Source organism: Tiliqua scincoides, chromosome 3 (assembly GCF_035046505.1).
Source record: "Tiliqua scincoides isolate rTilSci1 chromosome 3, rTilSci1.hap2, whole genome shotgun sequence".
NCBI lineage: Eukaryota > Metazoa > Chordata > Lepidosauria > Squamata > Scincidae > Tiliqua > Tiliqua scincoides.
Window position 1 is genome coordinate 191933187 of NC_089823.1, and position 22170 is coordinate 191955356.

Below are 22170 nucleotides of genomic sequence, written 5' to 3' on the forward strand. Positions count from 1 at the left end.
TCCTCCAGCTACCAGGAGTGTCACTAGCCCTGAAAGTCTCTCTCCCAGTTTCCCCTGCACCTCATCTCACACAAAATGTGTCCTAATCTCTTCCTACCACAGCTCTTTTGCAGCTATTTTGGCAGCAGAATGAATCTGTGTCAAGCAGGAGGCACCAGATACAGGCAGGCACATGACAGAAAGAAAGACAGAAAGATCTCACTCACAAAATCAGAGAAGAGCTGGTCGCTGATAAGGCGGTGGACTTTCTGGAACTGCTCCAATTCAGCACTGCCTTTCTCCATGCAGAGGTCCCACATACTCAGGGCTGCTGTCACTTTCACACAAGCTGATTCCTGAGGGTGGAGACAGATAGACATCAGCTCTACTACCCTGGTGGCTGAGCCTATTGAGAACCTCTGCAAGTCTAGCTACCACCAGCACCTGGAAGCAGAGAGGGTCCCTCACTGTGGGGCAGAAAGCAGGCATCTTTGAGTTCGCTAGTCATGCAAGTCAGACCTGCCAGACAGCTCAGACCCCAGTTTTTTTTACAATCGCCCCACATACTTACTCACCCGGACATGCTGCAGATAAAGGGAAAGGTCCCGAATGAAAGATTTGATTAGCCGTTCCTGCATCCGGAAATTCTTTTCGGTCTCCTCAAAAGCCTCATCCTTGAGCTGCAAAAGAAACGGAGGCTGTAGGCACTATGGAGCTTACTCAAGCAGTAATGGATCCACACCCTTCTAACGGATCCACAGGCACCCAAGCAGAGCCAGGCAGTACCTGAGGTGCAAAACCTGTGAGGTGCTTGAGGTGGCTGCTGACACGGTTGGACTTCTTGATGATGGAATGGAAATTGAGCTTGGATATCTTCTCAATGAGGCTATCGTCATCAGTCTTCCGGTACTTCAGTACTGGAGGGTGTGTGCCATAGGAAAGAGGATCAGAAACCCTGTCAAAAACTCACTGCCCCCCCACACCTGGCTCCCCTCAGTTGCTTCCTACAGTCCTACACCAGTTCACTGCAAACTTTCCCCTGCTCCACTTCCAAACAAATCTAGCATCATGAGAGTAGGTGGGTAGGCCTGACTTCTGACATAAAGAAAGGCCTGTCTCATCATAACTGGACATCAATTGGATAAGTAATCCTGCCAAACAAGTATTATTGGCTTAAACTGAATTGATTTTCTGCTTTTAGTCTACAGTTTATGCCAATCTAATGGGGGGGGCAGTTCTTTCACATCTGTTCCTCTCTCTGATTAAGCAACTGATTTATGCATCTGATAAAGTGAACTCTAATCCACAAAGGGCCCAATCCTATCCAATTTTCCAGTGCCAGTGCAGCTGTGCCAGTCGGGTGTGCACGGCATCCTGTGCTGGGCAGGCATTCACAGACACCTCCTCAAGGTAGGGGAACAAATGTTCCCCTACCTTTGGGTTGCATTGCAGTTGCAAGTGGGATAAGATTGGGCCAAAAAGCTGGTGCTGAAATAAATTTAATATTTTCAAAGTAGCCACACCACCTCCAAATGCTATACATCGCTCCCCCTCCCATGTGGCTCTCTTACCACCCTTCCTCATAGCTCACCTAGGTCTTTACGACGTTTGGACTCATTGATGTTGCCATTGATCTCCTTGACAGCCAGCACAGCAGCTGCCAATGGAGCGCGATCAGGGTGAGACTCGGGGGTAGCACTCAGGAGTTCCATCAGGAGCAGTGGGTAGCGCATCACACGCTGAACAGGCTTGATCAGGAAGGAGCCTGAGTCAATATAGTTGGTGCAACCCCTAATAACGATAGGGGAAGTTAGCAGACACTGAACCAAGCTGTCACTTGCACTCCACAGCCACCCCCAAACTGCTGCTCTCAAGGAAATCACCCCCCCATATCCACCCAACTGCCTCCCCAAATCAATGTGCACCCAAGTCTGCACTTGTGAAGTTGGCTTCTTCCTCAAAACATACTGCATACCCACATTTCACAACATTGAGCTCTCAGTCTTGCCTATCCTGAACTCGCTCAATGATCCCCAAGAGCACCTCCCTTGTCTAGTCAAGCTAACAACACCTTTCTGTTGACTAGCTGAACAACTCAACTCAGCCATGCCTCCCTTGAATCCTTCTCTGACTTAATATGGCCATGGCTATCTGTATAGCTCTTCCTTCTGCAAAAAGCATAAACCCCATTCCCAGATCCAGATATGCACAGGTACTCAAACATTTTATTTGTATTGTATGGTGTCGTGTAAGTACAGAAAGTAAGCTAAAGGATAGGAGAGGGAAACCAGGCACACAGCGTTATTGTGAACAATACGTAACGGGCTGATGAAATAAAAAGATCACTTACCATTCACTGTACAGACTCCTGGCAGCACAATACAGGGGAAAAACAAGAAGAAAGTAGTTAATGACCAGGGGTTGCTACCATCTCCACCTTTTCTGATTACCCAGCAACAGTTTCAGCTGCACCCAAACCATTCGCCAAGAACTCCCATCCCAAGTAAACAGAGGCTGAAAACCACATCCAGAGGGTATGTGCATGTCTCACATTCTGCCCCAGCACAAACCAGTGGAGTCTGCTGTCAGATGTTATTTACTCTGTGTAAAATGCCACATACACTGATGGCACTATATAGATTACTAATACCATCCAACTGGGAAGGTGTGCAAAGGAAAAGGGTGTGTGCAAAGGTGTGAGGCTAAGACCCCAATCCCCCCCCCCGAGCAAAGTAGCCATGCCAAAAAGGGAAGGGGGATTGGGAAGATTGGGAGAGGAAAAGGGAATTATTTTCCCTTACCACTCCATAAGCCTTCTGCTCGCCAATGGGTCTCCTCAAACCTATTTAGCTGGTGCAAGTCCGAGAAGAAAGGGGCAGAGAACCTCCAAATGGAGGAGACAGGACATCGCCATTGCCTCCACCCCTCCCTGCAGCCCCCTGCCCCATTCCTCCCCCTCCCCCACCTCCACCACTGCCTTACTTAGTTCAGCAGGTGTGGTGGGGTCCAGTGGTGGAGCTGCAGTGCTGCTGTATCTTGCAACAGCATGTGCTAAATGGCCGCAATGGAGCGCATAGTGCTCTGTCAGCAGCCATTTTACGACAGCGGAAGTCATTTCCACTGTCACAATGGGTTCCGCACAATGGGCTCTGTCACAATCCAATGACTGGGCTGTAAAACATCTCCTGTCTGAGGCAACATGTGGTATGGGATAAGAGGAAGGTCCTACCCACACTCTCACCTGAGGTTTTCCAGAGATTCCAGCAGGTGCTTCTGCACTCTTTCATCCTTTTCATAGGTCTCCAGAAGAGCAATGGCTTCGTCATGGTTCTGACAGTACACTTTGTAGACATCTTCCAGCTCAGCCCGAAGAGCCAGGAATGTTGGTCCTGGGGGCAGGGAGAGAGATGAATCACTCAGCAACCCTTTCTAGGCCCTGTTTTCTGATACATGTGACACAGCAGGTAACAACTTCCAACATTCTCACTTGAAGATGCAGCAGCACTGAGAGGGCAGGGAAGGGCAGTGGGTGGAAACTAGTCCTTGCTTCGGCTCCCACCATTCCATCCCTCTCTATTTCCCTATGCAGAAAACTGCAATGTACAATGTGGTCCTCAGCTGGAATCCACAAGCTGGGTGGGATTTGTTCCCACCAAGAACATGTTCTTTTCTCCTCTTCATCTGGGACTACGTGAACTAAAACAACTAGGGGCAGGCTGAAGATTGCCCTATTTGGAGAGTGTGGGGCAGGAAGAAACTCTTCCCCTGGGCCAAACTGGCTAGGGGCCCTGGGTCATCATCCCCTACTCTAGCTTGACTCATTTACTTGAGTCATCTGGCACTAGGGAATTGTTTATAAAAGGAGAAGAAGGTGCTTTATGTCTTACTACCATTCCACAAACCCACTGGCCAGTTTAGACTGTTAAGAGAGGGGAACCTAAGGACTAACATAGCAGAACTCTGCTAACAGGGCAAAGAAACGCCTTTTAAAGGATAGGGTCTCCTATATTCACCAGTGTAGCATCTATCCTGATGGTTGTTCGCTGGCTTCTCCTTTGCGTATTTCTTTATTTATTATTATTATCAGTAGTAGTAGTAGTAGTAGTAGTAGTAGTAGTAGTAGTTATATACAGCTTTTCAACAAAGAGTTCACAAAGCGTTCGAAATCAAAATAACTAAAAATGACTAAATTCAAAATCAAATTAATAATAACACCCTGTCCCAGTAGGGCTCATAATCTAAAAATTTAGATTGTGAGACTCTTTTGGGAGAAGGACCTATCTTCTTATTCCATTTGCTGTGGAAAGTGCTTTCAAAATTTTGCTGTTCAAAAGCAGTATATAAATATTCCAAATGATAATGACAGTTTCTACTGGATCAGGCCATGAACTGATCTGGTCCACCATCCTGTTTCCAGCAGATATGAACTCAAGAAAAGTCATGTGTAACAGAGAGAGTGAAGCAGAGTTTGCAATCCTATGCAATTAGGATTATTTAAACCCACTGATTACAATGGACTCAGAGAAACCTAGGGCCCAAACCTATCCAACTTTCCAGCACTGGTGCAGCTGTGCCAATGGGATATGTGCTCCATCCTGTAGTGGGCCAGCAGTCACGGAGGCTCCTCAGGGGAAGGCAATGTTTGTTCCCTTTGATTTGTGGCTACATTGCAGCTGCATTGGCTCTGGACAATTGGATAGGACTGGACCACTAATTTTGCATGGGATGAAGGTGCAGGCTGGCTCAGGAACAGTGACAACTCTTCTCTAGCGCTGCCATGTGGAAACCTGTGGTACATCAGAAGAGGGGGGGCAGCTACTCTTAGACATCAAAAAGAGGCAGAAAGCAGAGGGATACGAGTCCTGTCTAGGAACAAGATGGGTTGGGAGAGCCACCATGAAACTGTGCTGCTGCCCAAGGCAACCCCTACCCCAGGCTCTCCTTACTCCTGGGCTCAAACATCCCCCAAAGAGCAGCTTCAGTTGAAAGACTTACCAACAGCACTTGCAGCTTCCAGAGTGCTCAGCAACTGCTTTGAGAAGGCAATCACCGCATGGATGTTCCCAAACAGCCCCTCACAGTCTACATGGGGCATCTAGGTGGAAGCAGGGCAGTGTCAGAGTAAGAAACAGAAAAGACGGCAGCTCTCAAACCAGAAACCCTCTCCCCTTCCCCCCCCCCCCCAAAAAAGGCAAATCTTCAAACCAGTGCTCAGAATATGAGGTTGCCTGGGAAAAATCTGCAAAATGCCCGACACATTTTATAAGCTTTCTGTGGGTCATGGAAAATGTTTTTGATGTTTGTAAGAGATGTCACTGACTGTGACAACACAAAAGGGTATGATGCTTCTTAAAAGTGACTCTTAAGAAAGCTCACTCCAAAACGAATTGGACCTTGGGATTTTCCCCATAACTTCACATTCTAAGTTGCCTTTCCACCCCTCCAGACACTACCCAAACATTTCCTCCATGCATCCATCGCACTCTCCATGGATCTCCATCAAGCAGACTCTCCATTTCTCAGAGTTTCTAAACTTTTATCCTGCCTTTCCTCCATGTCATCTCTTATGTCCACACAACCATCCTTAGGCTGAAAGTGACGTGCCCCAGGCCAGCCAGCCAGCTTTGTGGTCGAACAGGGATCTGAACTCAGCTCTCCCAAGACAAAGCCCAACATTCAATGCACTGGCTATGAGATCCGTGCCAACTCCCACAGGCCCTGCTCCAGCCATGGGCTACTCTCACCTGCGCCTCCTGCAGAGGCACCAGTAGCTTCTGCACACACATCTCCAGGTCCCGGATATAATCCCGCTCAGTTAGCAGCAGCTCTTCGATGACCTTTGCCCTCTTCTCCAACATCCTTTGCTCTGGGTTGGGAGTGGTGGCTGTAGCAGCTACAGAGTCCAGCAACGCTGGCTGAGAGGAGAGCAGGGTCATTTCTGAAAGAGAAACACTGATGTCATCAGGATAGCGTCTTTGAGCTCTTATAAGGCAGCTACAGGCTACTGGAAGCACATGGAACAAAACCAGCCCAAGGATCACCTTCTAGCTTTCCCCTCCCTTTGAGCAGATAAAAGAGCATTGTGGCTTCAAGAGGAGGAAGGAACTGCCAGAAACACATGGGCTGTACCACCCACATGTGTCCGGCAATTTCCCTCTCTCCTAGGGCATACAGCATGCTGGTCTAGGCCTTTCAGTCAGTGATGAGTATCTTGGCAAGAGTAAATAATTAAGAGGGAGGAGAGAGAACTTTTTCCTCACTTGTCTGCTCTGCTTGGATTGGCCACAGGCCAATCTGGTTGATGACCACAGCTGCATGGCTATGTAGTTTAGCCTAGTTTAGTTTAACTACATTTCTACCTTGCCTTATGAATCAGGGTAATTTCACAAGACCCCTACATAGGTCACGAATCTTCTGACATGGGAAGATGTTACAGAAAGCTGTGATGAACCAGGAACTCCCTGGGCATCAAACACGTTTAAAAACAATGCACTAAGTGGCTCTAAGACCACCCATAATATGGGTGTAATCAATTTCACTCAAGAAGATCATGGAAAAGTTGAGGATAGCTTCCTGAAAAACATTAATTCAATGTACTGCAGCCACTGAAATGTAAACAGAACATTACAGACTATTTGAAAAGGGTTTAAGAAATAATTGCCCCATCTATACATGCATGCAGTAGTTTGGTCACCCAGTGTCAGAATGGCTCTGTAACCAAATGGAAAGGGATATATCAAAATGGCACAAAACAGAACTAATCACAGGTATACAGTATTTGCCATGCATAGAAAGACAGAAAAACATGAGGCTCCTTACAGTCTACCCTTATTACTAAAAAACAAAGCATATTGCATTCAATGCATGCATGTTTACATTTCAAGTAAACATGCATGGGATTGCACTCTCTGTTTAGCAGAAAACAAAAAAGTTATGTTTTGTTATGTAACAAGGCAATGTTAAAAAAGAAAAAAATGGGGAACAGTTTATCTTGTCATAAGATTCTAGAATGATATATGATTCTAGAATGGTAATATCCTAATAAATGATATAACAATCAAAAGTTGAACAAGAAAAAAAGTTATTCACACATAACTGATCTATGGAACTCCCTGCTACCAGAAGAAATCATGACCAATAGTAGCAATAGGAAAATGAGTTCAAGACCATCTAGGAAACTGCATCAGGAAAAAAATTTCAAGTACTGAGAATGATCAGAGAGGATGCTCAGTCAGAGTCAGTTGCCAAATACTGTCCTGAAGGGATGGGGGATGGAATGGAAAAGAACACATGGAACAAAGGAGAGTGGGGGGCTACACAGCGTCCAAATTTTCACAGAAAATGTGGGTTTTGAAAAGGAAGACACTTAGCCTACCACCCTCTTCTCCCCTCTTCCTTTTCCAATCCAGAGAACAGCACTGGAGGTGAGTGGGTGGGCGGGCATCTCCTGCCAATCTGCTGCCTCAGTTGACCTCATGAATGGGCGGTCCTGTTTCAGAGCATCCTTCCTTCACACCTATAGTGTTTTTGAAGTGGCCAGCAGCTGGCAGTCAGCTACTCTAACAGTATCAGATATAGTGATCAAATTCCTGGAAGCAACTGGGTCACCCTTTGCCACTGTTGCAGGTAGGAAACTGTGCGGCCACAGGGTCATTGATGTGATCCAGTCTTGACTACCAGCTGCATGCTGAGCACTGATGTCTAGGAGGCTGAACCAATGTGACTGTGGACACAAAGACACAAAATCAGAACTTCTGCACCATGTATTGCACTGAGCTCTCCTAGGCTGGAGCCTTGGCACTTTGGCACGAAGCCTTCTGCAAGGTGAGAGGCGGATCTCAGGCTGCAGCAGAGGAAAGCAGTCCCCGCAGCCTGGCGAAGAACTGGCAAGAGGTTCAGGTGCACGCGAAAGACGATCCACTCCCCCCCTCCCCAACAGCCCAGCGCCGCCTTGAACTGGAGCTTGCCACCAACTCGAGGAGCGGCATTCCTTTCCCTTTTCCATTGTCAGAGAGGCTACAACTTCACGGGCGGAGGGTGGGGGGCTACAGCGGGGCTCCGACTGGTGCAAGTGGCGACGGGGGGGGGAAAGAACCCCACTTGGCGAGGTTTTGTTCCTCTCCCCACCCCAGTCAGTCCCCCCTCCCTCCCCACCTCCCTGCCCAGGCAGGGGTCCCCTCCCCAGGTTCCTCACCAAGTCCAGCCCTGGAGTCCTTGTGGGCCCCCCCTGTGGCTCCAGTGGGGGGCATCCGGGAGGGGATCGGGGGCAGACGGGCAAATCTGACCCGCCGCCCCTCTTTGCGCTCTTGGGGTATTAGCATCTCAATATCCCTAGGAGGGAGCGCCCGCCCAGGACCGAGCAGAGCCAAAGCCCGGAGCTGGAGATGTGCCGCCACGGAGAGGAGGAGGGAGAGGAGGAGGAGGGGCCTCCCCCGGACTGCGCTGGGGAGAAGGCAGCCCCGCCAGCCAGTTCTTGGAGGAGGGCAAAGGGTGCCACCTGCTCCTGGGCAGAGACACAGGGCAGCCAAGTGGGAGCGCTGCTGGGCGGGGAGCGCCTGACCCCGAGAGGGGCATGGGGGGGATCCCCCTTGCCAGCCTAGCCCTGAATGCCCCCGGCAGAGCAATGGGAGAGGTAGGAAGGCAGCAGGAGGAGGCAGGGAGGGGCAGCAAAACAACGCCGCCCACCTTCCTCTCTTAACCCGGTTGCCAAATCTGGGGCACCAGGGTGAGGCCGCCGGTCAGGGCAGGAGTCACCAAAGTGCCTGTGGAAAGGGCAGCCCAGATGCCGCCGATCCGCACCGACCCTCGCTCGGAAGCCTGGCAGGGGCGACGGCGGCTCCTGGTTTTCCAGCCCACCTGCGGCTGCTGCTGTTGTCTTATCTCGGGCCAGCCCCCTGGCGCAGGTTCACACGCGGATTCCTGGGGCCCAGCAACCCCCAGGCCGGCCTTTCCCAGGCCGGGCATTTGCTCTTTTCAAGGGAATGCACGCCGCCCCCCCCCCCAGCGCTCTCGCCCCCTTCCCGCAGCAGCCCTTTCCAGCGCCGGCACGGATGCTGCACTGCCTGGCGTGGAGCGAGCAAGCGGCTCACTCTGCAGACGCAACAAGGGGGTGTGATGGCACGTGTTCTCTCCAACGAAATCAACCCCAATTTCCTCCTCCTCTATATATTTTCACCAACATTACATGTGATCTCTGACATTTTTCAAAGGTACAGCAGAGACCATAGAACATTTCCCTTTACCCAGTGAGTAATTAGTCTGTGGAACTCCTTGCCACAAGAAGTGGTGATGGCATCTTGCCTAGATGCCTTTAAGAGGGGCTTGGAGAAATTTCTGGAGAAAGGGTCCATTACGGGTTACAAGCCATGATGGGTTTGTGCAAGCTCCTGATTTCAGAAGTGGGTGACCTCAGAATGCAGGTGAGGGCACCAAGACGCACGTAGTGTCTGTTGTCTTGTGTGCTCCTTGAAGCACTTGGTGGGCTAAGGTGAGATACAGAAAGCTGGTCTAGTTGGGCCATTGGCTTGATCCAGTGGGGCTCTTTTATGTTGGGATAACATGATGCTCTACTGCAGTCTTTTTGTTATAGAGAGCAGGGGTCTCCAAACTTTTTGGCCAGAGGGCCGCATCAAATATCTGGCATGGTTTTGAGGGCCGGGGGGGGGGGAGGGGGGAAATTTAAATACAAAATTTAAATAAAAAAGAGATGGAACTTAGAAGAGTGAATAAATGAATGAATGGGCTCATTCATTCAACCTCTCTGGCCCTCAGAACACCCTCCAGACACAATCAGAGCAGAATTCTGGTCATGTTCAGTTGAGTGGGCCAGAGGCTTTCAGGGGACAAGAGGTTGGCTGCGGGCCAGATAGAAGCTTGCCGTGGGCCGCATCTGACCCCCTGGCCGGGGTTTGGAGACCCCTGTTATAGAGCATTATTGTCTATATTTTTATTCCACCCTTCCTCCAAAGAGCTCAGGGTTCTCTCTTCCCCCATGGCTTCATACAACAACCCTGTGAAATAGGTTAGGATGAGAGCCAGGATGGGAGACCTAGGATGAGAGCTGGGTTAGAATGACTGCCCCAATAAAGAAGCTTAGGGAAGGGAGGGATTTGAACCCAGGCCTCAGCAGTCCTAATCTGACACTGTAACCACTACACCACACTGGCTTGAGACACACCCAGTTATTATCAAAAGACAACTGGAAAAATAAAACCTTGGTGAGCCAAACTGTACATGGAGTTATATATTAAATAAATAGATAACTCCAAGGGCTCATAAGAATGGACCAGCTGACATGTAGAGATTTTCTTTGGGTACCAGATCTCACTATTTGGCCACGTGTGCTGAATCTTGATGAGACAGGACCATCAGACATGCTCTGGCAGGGCCTTGGTTCTTGTCTCCCACGCCTGAATGCTGGACAGCTTTTACGTCTCACTCCCACAGCCAGTGACAAATGCTCCTGGCAAAAGCAGACACATGCATGCCCTTTCAATCAAGCTGAGTGCCCAGTGAGGAACGCTGAAATGCTAATGTGCCATTTTGTGGTCCTGCAACAAAGGCTGAAAGAAGGCCAGCAGGAGGGCCAAGAATTCACTAGGCATATAAGCTGAGTAGCAGCACTGCAGCCGTGTCTCTTGGCAGCCAAGATGGCATGCCAAATGCTACCCTCCTTAAGAACATAAGAACAGCCCCACTGGATTAGGCCATAGGCCCGTCTAGTCCAGCTTCCTGTATCTCACAGCGGCCCCAGGGAGCATACCAGATAACAAGAGACCTGCATCCTGGTGCCCTCCCTTGCATCTGACATAGCCCATTTCTAAAATCAGGAGGTTGCACATACACATCATGGCTTGTAATCTGTAATGGATTTTTCCTCCAGAAACTTGTCCAATTCCCTTTTAAAGGTATATAGGCCAGATGCCGTCACCACATCCTGTGGCAAGGAGTTCCACAGACCAACCACACACTGAGTAAAGAAATATATATTTTTGTCTGTCCAAACTCTCCCAACACTCAATTTTAGTGGATGTCCCCTGGTTCTGGTGTTATGTGAGAGTGTAAAGAGCATCTCTCTATCCACTTTATCCTTCCCATGCATAATTTTGTATGTCTCAATCATGTCCCCCCTCAGGCATCTCTTTTCTAGGCTGAAGAGGCCCAAATGCCTTTCCTCATAAGGAAGGTGCCCCATCCCAGTAATCATCTTAGTTGCTCTCATTTGCACCTTTTCCATTTTCACTATGTCCTTTTTGAGATGTGTCGACAATCTTATCTGGCAATGTGCCAGCCCCTGTTCCTCTCCTAGGACTGTTCCCACTCCTCCCTGCTCCTCCCACTCCTAGGACTGGAAACGGAAGTCCCACCACTTTCCTCTCCTCCATGTGTCCTCTTCTGCTCTCCCCCCCTATTCCTTTTCCAGTTCAGGGAGTGGGAGCAGCAGTGGAGGCAAGTGGAGGTGGGCACCTTCCACAAATCTGCTACCTGAGGCAACTGCCTCAGTTGGCCTCATGGATGGGCCAGCCCTGAGAAGCTCAACGGCCTCCTCAGACACCACTGTCCCAGGGTGGGTTTGCACACGTACATTCTTCATTCAATGATTCTTTGTTACTTGATCCACATTGCCAGCGTGAACATCACCAAACCCTGCCAGTCCCAGCCTGTTCCCATGGCTTTGTGCAAGTGGCCAAGATGTCTGGGATCTTCCCCAGATGTTACTAGCCCATCTGACTGCCACATTATCTTTCGCCCAAATTCCAGCTAGAAAAAAGTTGCAGCCCTCTATTGTGCTTTTGGGTACAGTTACTATTTGTGTGATAAGCCCAGTGCGAGCTCCTCAGTGCCAAGGAAAATGCTCTCTACATGTTGCAGGCACCGGTAAAAGTCAGCAGAAACTCTGTGTGTGTGTGTGGGGGGGGGATGGGACATAGATGCTGGCATTGATGGACCACAGGGCCAGATTCCCAAATGAACTACCCCACTTTTTTTGTCAACAACCAGTGGGGCTGGAGGCACTTAGCTCCTTACTAAGGCTGTTCATGCAATTTTTTGGTATATGTGATGCTACAAAGAAATTAGGAAGCAGCTTCAGCATTGTTCCATCCCAAAAGTGTAATGCCCCACAAGACAATGCATAACACCTGTGCTTTGTTCACAGTGGTTCAGTGACTTTGCCACAGTCCAAAGAGAGAAAATTGCACACTTCTCCAACATTCTAGCTAACATTGCCACCTTTTTTCTGGCACAGCTTCTGGGCCTTTGCCTTTCATACTTGCGGTACTCCTCTTACATTTAGCAGGAGAGAACATGTGACCTCATTCACCCCAGCATACTATCTTCTCTAGTGGCCATTTGCTGGTGTTTTCTTATCTCTTTTAAAATATTTTTTAAACCTTTTTTGTGAAATGGAGAACCATTTATTTATTTATTATTTTGCTCTGCAAATCACATTGTGAACCTTTTTTGTTGAACAGCAGTGCATAAATATTCAATACTAATTTAAGAGTTGCATCCCAGAAATTCAACAAATGCATCAATGCATCTTTATGGTGGCAGCATTGCACCTGTTGACTTTTTGCTTCCCACACTGTTATTAAAGACATGGAAGTCCTATGAGTTAAGATGGAAACTCTACCTCCAGTCACTCCCCCAACAGTTCACTTGAGTCACAGAAACATGACACATGGTACCAAAAATCTAAAGAAGGGAAGGGGTGCTCTGCTTTGTCCACCCCAGCCTGGCATTATAATGGGACTGTATTCCTCCCATAGAAACCTTAAGGAGAAGGAACCTGTTCAGCAGACAGGGCGTCAGAGATCCTCAGAGATCCGGAGATCTTCCTTCTGACAAAAGAAGTGTCATCTGTCTGTGTTTTTCAATGGCTGTATGACAGACAGGAATGCAAGAGGTGCAGCTTTCACAATCACTGCACAGGAAAATGTATGTCTGTTATACAGCCGTAATGGCACAGGCGCCTTGCCAGAAAAGAAGGTGGCAGCATTGGTTTTCACTCTTGGTTCATAGCAGCCACAAGGGTCGCAGGTACACTCTCATCAAAAGTCAACTGTGATAAAGGATCTGAGCTAGCAACAGTTTAAAATATTGAATCCAATCCTGGATTGGGGAGCCACCACTGGCCAGTGTGGAGTCCATTTCTTCCAGCAAAACAATCTCCAACATTTCACCTTGAGGGCCAAACAGGGCTCCCCAGAAGCAGCCCGTTGTGTTGCTTTTCCAGCAAGCAACTGCCAGCCCTTCTCTCTCCACATACCCCTCCTTTTCACAGGAATCCAATAGCAGGTGTATTGTGTGCAGAATCCAGGCCAAGTAGGTGTGGCCCTTGCTGGAATGAACACACAAGGCCATGTGATGCGTAAGTAACCAGAAACAATGTGGCAGCCCAGCAGAGTAACCACAGCCTCCACAGAAAAGAATTCCCAGGGCTTCAGTTCAGTGCAGGGAAATCAGGGCCCAGAGAAAAAGGAGGACATTCCATTGGTGTGACACACAATCTGCCTTAAATTTCCAAATGAAAGCAGGTTTCTGTTCAGTGCTCTGCCTGGCAGCACTGGGGCAAATGGAAAGACAAAGCAACAGCCTCAGGGGAACACTCACTGCTGTGGGAGGCAACCAGAAGAACTAAGCAATTGATGAACAGCTGAAGTTGGCACCCTAGTCAGTGATTCAGGGCCCTTCTCTCTCTGATACTAGCATTCATTCATAAGAACATGTGTAGTTTGGCTCCCACAGACTTAAGGAGACAGCTATCCCCAACTAAACTCTATCATTCATTGATGACGTCATTGCTGATTGTCTGACCGCTTTGCCCAAAGAAGTTGCCGACCCCTGGCGCAGAGTATTTCAATGACTTGAACCAACAATTATGCATAAACATTCTTTGCCTGACAACTACAACTGTGAACACAACTGAACCGTTGTTAATACAGCAGTTTAAAACCAAACCACATTTCATCTGCAGAGCCAGGATGGTAGAGTGTTTTGGGAGTTGGACTTAGACCTGGAAGATCCAGGTTCAAATCCCTGCTCAGCCATGAAGCTTCCTGGTTGACCTTGGGTCAGTCAGTAATTCTTACCTACCTACCTCACAGGGTTGTTGTGAGATCAAAAGGAGAGAAGGAACCACGTACACTGCTCTGAGCTCTTTGGAGGAAAGGTGGTATGAAAAAAGTGAAATATTTGCCAAAGCAGTGATTCCCAACTTTTAGGAGTTTGCAGACCACTGAGACAAAAATTGGAATAGTTGCAGACCACGTGCAACTCTCCCACCCCCCTGCACACAAAATGTACAATTAAATTTGTAATAATTAGAGAAGATTTATTATTTACAGAGAAAGTTGTGTGTCGCTGCTTTTGTTGCCAGCTGTGGCTGGAGGTGGTCCATTCTCCACCCCTTCTGGTGGTCAATGGGGAAGCATCTCTCAAGCTAGTGCCCCCCCCCACAGAAAACCAGAGAGGGTGAAAAATGGGCCACCCACAGCTTTAGCCAACACTTCAGTGCAAGCTGCGGCTGCTCTGTCCTCCACACTCTCTGGTGGTCCATTGGGAAGTGCTCACTTGGCAAGACGCTGGACGTACCAGCTGTGGCTGTGGCTAGTCCGTTCTCTGCCCATGGTGGTCCATGGGGTAGTATCTCCTGAGCAAGTGCTCTCCCACAGACTACCAGAGAGAGTGGAGAACAGACATCAGTGCTGGCTGTGGGCGGTTCATTCTCCACCTTCTCTGTAGTCTGTGGGGGAGCTGGAAGTGAATGCTGGAAATGGTGGAAGTGAAATGCTGGAAGTGATTGGAGACAATCTTTTTTTTATCCTGAGACCTCACGAATCACTTCTCAGGGTCTCATGGACCACAGACCACAGGTTGGGAACCAGTGTGCTTGAATAAGCATGTCTTTGCAATCTTTCCAAAAACTACAACAGAGCTGGCCTTAAGGGTTTCACTGGGAGAGAGCTCCATAATGTGAAGACCTCTGCTGAGCAGAACCTGCTCTAAATACAGAGGTAGAAACAGCACCAATGTGTGATGTCCTTAATTAATGGGTGGGGTTCATATGGGGAGAAAAACAAGGCCACCATGCACTCCCTGAGATAATCTGGGTCCAGAGGCTAAAACCAACACTTTTGAACTGTGTCCAGAATCAGAACTGCAGACAATGGAGTCCTTTCAGCACAGTGTTCAGTGTTCCTGCTGCCTCACTCACACTCATAGGCTGGATGCAAAGTTTTGAAGCTAACAGATGTTTCTGAACAGTCTTTCATAGCAGTCCCCCAAAGAGTACAGTGGTTATTGCATATATATATCACCTTTTCTGGCAAGGATCTTAGGGCAGTGTATGTTGCTCCTCCCACTTGTTTTATCCTCACCACTGGCATCGCTAGGGGGGTGCGGGCCGCACCAGGTGATACGCCGGTGTGTGTGTGTGTGTGTGTGTGTGTGTGTGTGTGTGTGTGTGTGTGTGTGACGCGCCCTGGGGGAGAATGCGCTAACATCACGGGGTTAGGCACTACCGCGTCATGCCATACACCATTGGATGCGGAATGGCCAGTGGAGTGTGGTGCAAAAAACAGAATTTAAATAGCTCCTTTCGTTCAAACGTTATGGCAAAAAAAACCGGAAGGAAAAATGCATGGAGCCCTATGGAAAGTGAAAGTGAGCCGTATCGCATGTTTACTCATGAGTATGCGCACTTGCCATAGTCCGTTGGAAAGGGCAGGCTGATAGGAATCCAATGACACCAGAATGGTCCCGATTCAATGAATGCAGCCCCCCAAAAACACCCGAGAAGCTCCCCCCTCCCAGCTGCGAGTCTGAGCCCGAAAAGAAGCCACTTGGCCACATTTACTCGTGGACTTGCCTTAGTAGAGGCAGGCTGAGAGGCTCCAAAACACCAGAGAAGGAGGTTCCTCCCTCCCAGCTGCCTTCCTTCCAGTCTACGGAGCCCTATGAAAAGCAAAGCAGGCTCACAGTCGCTTTTACTCACGAGTAGGCAGATGTGCCTTGGTTGGTGGTCAGGCCAGGCAAAGGGGAATGTGAGGACACCAGAAGGGTGCTGATCCAATGGAGCTGCTACAGAAGGCAGCCTCCCCCCCAAAAAAAAACAAAAAAGAAGCTTGAATGGTAAGGGGGAAGTTTTCTATTTTGCACTTGCAAAGCCAGGAGGGTCTTTATCTTGATGTGCCTGAAATAGAAGAACTTTAAACTGGGCACTGGGGAGGGCTGGAAATCTCACTGAATCTTTTTGGGGGGTTGTTATTGCAGGCAGACTACAGAGTAAGCTCCATTGACCACTATGGGACTTACTTCACAGTAGACATGCATGGGATTGGGCTCACAGGCTGCAATTCTACCCACACTTTCCTGAGAGTAAGTCCCACTGACCACTACGGGACTTACTTCAGAGTAGAAATGCATAGGATTGGGCTCACAGGCTGCAATCCTACCTACACTTTCCTGAGAGTAAGCCCCATTGACCACAATAGGACTTACTTCAGAGTAGATTCACTTGGTGGAACAGGACTGGCTCACCCTTATTTAATTATTTTATTTTAATTTAATTATTTTTAATTATTTATTTTAATTTGCTTGATGATGTCACTTCTGGCCATGACATCACTTCCAATGGGTCCTGGACAGATTGTAATTCTAAAACGTGGGTCCCAGTGCTAAAAGTTTGAGAACTGCTGCAATAAGGTGTTAGTAAGTTGACATGGGGGGGTGTGTATGTGTGAGACTCTACACGTTTTCAAAATCACTAAAATCAGAGTTTGGAGGAATAATACCATCATGTTATATATCAATCAATGTGTAATTTCATGCAGAATGCAATGAAGCAAACCACATTGAAATATCTGTGTTCTAACAAAAGGTACAGCCAAAAAACCAGTAGGGGTAGGGTGATGGTACATCACCACGCCCACCTGGGGCGTTGCCCCACCCACTACATGGGGTGACGCACAGGCCTCCCGCACCAGGTGACGCGAATCCTACTGACACCACTGATCCTCACAACATTCTTGCGGACAGGTTAAGCAGACAGACAGGGATTGCCTCAAGGTTGCCCAGTAAGATTCGTGGTTGTGGAGGGTCTTGAATTTGGGTTTCCATGGTCCAAGTACTGACCCCCATTGCTTCCCCTGCTTCCCTAGAAAGTTTTCCCAACTGGGGGGAGGTGTTCCATTTGAAACTCGCCCTCCATGTGTTACTAAATGAAACCACCCTCCCATTAGGATGACCCACCAGGAAAACTAGGGGAGGGACCAGGATACAAACATGCACTTCTTTTAATGTGTACGACCAGGTGGAAAATAAAAGTACAGAATTATCAAACCAGTCTGGAGTTATAGTGCCTCTATGTCCAAGCACAGGTCATCTGCCAGGCTGGTCAAGTTGGTTTCAGGAGAAAAAGCTATACCGATAATGATCTATAATTTGTTCCTTCCCCAAATCAGTAGAGCTGGACGGCACAACACACTAACAGTGCAATCCTATCGTGCACTGGAACAAAGTGGCTCAGCTGGAGACAAGGTGAAACTCTTCCTCTTACCCCAGGGTAAGCCACCACAGCTCCAATAGGACTCCTCGGGCTTGTGCTACCTCCAGAGGTGACATAAGTCAGAGAACAGTGGAGTAGCTTGCAGCCACTCCATGTTGCTCGGGGAACAGGATTGAGATACTGCAAAACAGCCAGGTCCCAACCAGGCCTCCCGCTCCCCTCCCACCCACCCTCGGGATCACCCTCTGCCCACCCTCCCCCTGCCCCAGAACACCTCCCTCCCGCCTTCTCCCCACCCTCCCCAGATCCTTACATCAGTCGAACTCGGCTAATAAGCCTACCTGCGGCAAGCTGCCACAGAGGTTGGATGCAGCCTTCTTGCTCCAGCGCACCTATGGGTGCTGGTGCGGCTTGCTCCTGAGGAGGTGCAAAATGCAAAATGCAAGGGACTTGTGCTGGCCCAAGGGTGCTTTAGGATTGTGCCCTAAATTACTTTGCCCAGAAACGGTACATTTGAAACTAGCTGACAGCAAATCTGTTCAGAGGGGAAGGAATAATTTTTTATTTCTATTTTTTTAACCAAGCAGTCTGAAGATGGAGATACTGGAGGACTGCTGATTTACTCCACAAAGATACTGTTTCAACAAAGATGCATTTCAACATTTACATGAACCACCTTTTCTCAAAAGTGTTTACCAGCCCTTAGGTCAGCCTGGCCAAAACTACCCAGGACTGGCAAGACTAAAGCATACATGATAGATCACAGGTATCCAAGACCTATGGCCACATCCTCAGGTGACATCAGCTGAAACTCATACACAACTGAAACAAATATTGATAGAACGCCTAGGCACTTCCTGAGCAATTGTTATTACATTAGGATGCATTGGGATCACTTGATTTCTGTGAGTGGACTTGTCACTGAATAACCAATGGGAGGGATCACAGACTTTTAACACAGTCATGTTCTGTCCTGGCTAGAAATCTCTTTTCCCAAACGTTGTAAAGGAACACTTTTCTGAGAGTGGGAGGGGCAGAAAACATTGTATTTTATTGACTGAAGACTGAAAACAGTGCCTGCCACACTTCAAGGGACTCTTCCTTAAAGGCAAAATGATTTCATCAAAAACTGAAAAAAATATATATATATCCATGATGAGGAAAGAGGTCAAAATATTCCAGCAGATTTTGCCTGTCTTAGTTCCTGTTTGAAAACGGAGATCACAAGGACTGTATCAGTCTCCAGGGTGCCATCTCATCCAAATGAAACTAAACTCTGTGGCACCCTTCTCAGACTCCTCACTGCTTCAGGAAATGGGGAAAACTTAACATGGTTTGTTAACCACTGTGGACCTTCCATAACCATTTTGGACCACCCAAGTATTACAGAACAGGCATAAAAAGCGCAGAGGCAGATGGACAGACAGATAAGAGAGGATTACACTTTGTTTTAAGAAAAGATTAAAAGCACGAACTTCCCCTCACTGCTCTAGCCGAAAGTCGATAAGTTACACACATTTGTTCACAGGGAGAACCAACACTGTTCCTGCATTTTTTCCCCTTGACTAACAAATGATTAAGGTATGAGCAAATACTTTTGCAAACATCAGAAGGGCAAAAACAGTACTCCAGGTTTCCAGGTAGCAGGTAGTTTAATTTAAAAAAAAAATCAAGGTAAGTCTAAAGATTGCAGAAACACAAGGAAGAAAAAAATCTGATGGGGAAGTCTAGCTAAAAGCACATTGCTTGTCACAACAGGATGTGCCTAGTTTGAAACTCTCCTATTGAGGAATGCAGAAGTGTTTTGCTGCTCCAGACTCAAAGCACAGTTGTGAGACTAGCCCCAGGGTCAGCTCCACTGGCCCTCAGTGCACATGGTGTGGCCCATATGGTTGTTTTTCTCAGGTGTTCAGTACACAGCAAACAAAATGCAGGACATGGCAGGTCTGGGAAACCTGGACTGGCCTTCGTCTTTTGCAGCCTGAGCCAAAGGCTGCTGCAGCACCCAGCCTGCAGTGTACAACTAGCTTTTCTGACCTCTCACCATAAAAATTACCACCTTTAGTGGCAGGGAGATGGCTGTGTGTTGCTTGAGGGAAGATGCGCAAGACATGTATGAAATGTCTCTGAATTGCTTTCAGTCTAGCTTTAGGTGAGGCTTTGGAATGAAGACTGCCTTGGTCACCCAGATGAATGACCTGCATCAAAGACTGGATAGGGGGAGTGTATCCCTGCTGGTCCTGCTGGACATCTCAGTGACTTTTGACACCATTGACCAGGATATCCTTCTGGGGTGGTTGGCTAAATTGGGGCTTGGAGGCACTGTTTTGCAGTGGTTTCACTCCTTCTTGGTTGCTAGGTGTCAGACAGTGGTGCTGGGGGATGCCGATTTGACATCTTGGCCAGTGGTGTGTGGAATGCCACAAGGATTCACACAAGCATTTTATCCCTCATGAGGTTTAAGTATTATTGTTGCTATGTTATTATAATGCTTTTCAACAAAAGTTCACAAAGTGGTTAAATCAAATAACTACATGGCTCTCTGTCCCAAAAGAGCTCACAATCTAAAAAGATGCAGAAGCACGCCAGCAAACAGCCATTAGAAAAGACATTGTGCTGGGGTGAAGAGGGACACTTACTTTCCCTCTGCTAAATATAGGAGCACCACTAGAAAAAGTGCCTCTTTGCCCACTTGGCAGGGCAAAGTGTGAACATGAATACCTACATGAAATCTTGGGAGAGACTGTCCAGGGATTTGGAGTGGGGTGTCACCAATAAGCTGAGGACACCCTTCTCTATCTTTCCTCTCCACCTACTACTGGGATTGCTGTTGAGGTCTTAGAGTATTGTCTGCAGGTAGTAACTGGATAGGGGTTAACAAGTTGAAATTAAACCAACACAAAAGTCCTCTTCCTCTTGGTCTGGAAATCCATGATGCAACTGCTAGACTACCAACCTGTTCTGAATAGGGTTGCTCTCCTTCTGCAGGAACACATGTGCAGCATGGGAGTCCTCCTGGATGTTCCTTGATTGACAAGTGGCAACTGTGACTAAGGGGGCTTTTGCACAGCTATGGCCGGTGAGCTAGCTGCAGCTGCATTTGAATTGGCAAGAACTGACTACCATGGTCCATGCCTTGGAGACATCTCATTTAGATTACTGTAAGGCGCTCCACAGTGAGGCTGCCATTGAAAACATTCAAGAAACCAGTTAGTGCAGAATGTGGCAGCTTGTGTGGGGGGGGCTCAGTGGATTGCCTCCTTTGGATCAGCTTCAGTGGCTGCATTGACTACAGGTTCATTTCTACTTGGGCTACAGGCCCAATTTAAGATGTTGGTTTGGACTTTTAAAGCCCTTTACAGGTTAGGACCTGAGGAACCATCTTCTCCTATACAGCCTGGCCTGTCACCTGAGATCTTCTGAGAGTTCTCTTTTGTATGTGCTGCTCCTGAGGGAGATGGGGGGCTGGTAGTGAGAAGAGCTTTCTCTATGGTGGCACCGCAGTTATGGAACTCCCTCTCGTATGATCTAAGACTCCCATCCTTGAATTATTCTTACTAGGAATGGAAAACATTTTTTATTCTTTTGGTGTTTTCATTATGATTGGGTGGTGTCTAGGACTCCCGCCTTGCTACTGCCTATTCTTTAAATGTTTTAATGTTTACTGTTCTTACTGTTGCTTTTATTATCATTTTATTACCACTGATTATTGTCTGGGTTTATTGTGCACTGCTGCTGTGCTTTTATGTGTCCACTTCTGTTTTGATGATTATTTTTATTGCTGCTCTTAATTTGCTGCTTTTTATTGCTCTCCCATTTTGGTTTTATCTGCACTGGTGGCTTTGTTCTATGTATCAATTTTTCAATATTGTTTTAATGAAGTTTTAGGATACATCTTTTTGTTAGCCATCTTGGGCAAACAGGTATAGAAGAGGGGGAAAGAGGTATAAAAGAGGGGGAAAACAGGTATAGAAAATTAAGAAACAAAATAAAGAGGACTTGCCATGGGACTTTTTACCCCACAGAGTGAACCTGACTTCTCCCCTCTTCACAAAGCAACTGCCAGATGATTCGATTGCTAATTCAATCATCTGTCTTGCATTTCCTGCCATGCTTCAAATGGGCTGTCTGTCCTTTTTTCTAAAGGGCCAATTATACATCAGTTAAAAACACATTTGTCTCATTATTAAAAGTACAATCACATTTTTCAAAAGTTGAAAAACCATTCATGTGGATAGAGGGAGATAGGCTTGTGACCGTTACACATTCAAGCCAATCACCCCTTCACACAGCCAGCATTTCCTGAAAAACCCTCAAAGTCAGTTTCCCATGAGCTCAACCCTTATGAGAGGATTGTAAATATGGACCAAATGCACTGCTCAACTGATGTACATTTGTAGGCAAATCAAGAAGCAGCATCCTTTGCAATAAAAGCCATCATCCTTGCAGCCTAAACAGCTCTCCTTCATTGCAGTGAAATGGGTAAGAAGGGTATTGTTTATTGGGTAGCTTAATAATATTCCTTAAAAGATTTCTTGACCATGGTTGGGAACTCACGTCAGTGACTCAGACTTGAGCCACAAAAATGCATGATTTTGGGTGACTCAGCGAATCATGAGTCACACATGTGGAAGACTCTAAAAACGACTTGAGTCAGGGCCCGCCTGACTCGGCAGTCAAGT

The 22170-nt window shown here is 47.6% G+C and overlaps 1 protein-coding gene across 2 annotated transcripts in view; it reads right to left on the minus strand.

The window, feature by feature from the left end:
- The window catches only part of DNMBP (dynamin binding protein), a 64119-nt gene that overhangs the window by 4112 nt on the left and 37837 nt on the right, over nucleotides 1–22170 (minus strand). For both annotated transcript variants that reach the window (XM_066622152.1, XM_066622151.1), the window contains 8 exons: nucleotides 5724–5917; nucleotides 4975–5074; nucleotides 3221–3368; nucleotides 2330–2347; nucleotides 1571–1770; nucleotides 766–896; nucleotides 555–659; nucleotides 207–335 (listed from right to left, as the gene is read on the minus strand). In XM_066622152.1, coding sequence (XP_066478249.1) covers nucleotides 207–335; nucleotides 555–659; nucleotides 766–896; nucleotides 1571–1770; nucleotides 2330–2347; nucleotides 3221–3368; nucleotides 4975–5074; nucleotides 5724–5917 — 1025 coding nt within the window. The remainder of the gene's footprint in view (nucleotides 1–206; nucleotides 336–554; nucleotides 660–765; nucleotides 897–1570; nucleotides 1771–2329; nucleotides 2348–3220; nucleotides 3369–4974; nucleotides 5075–5723; nucleotides 5918–22170) is intronic.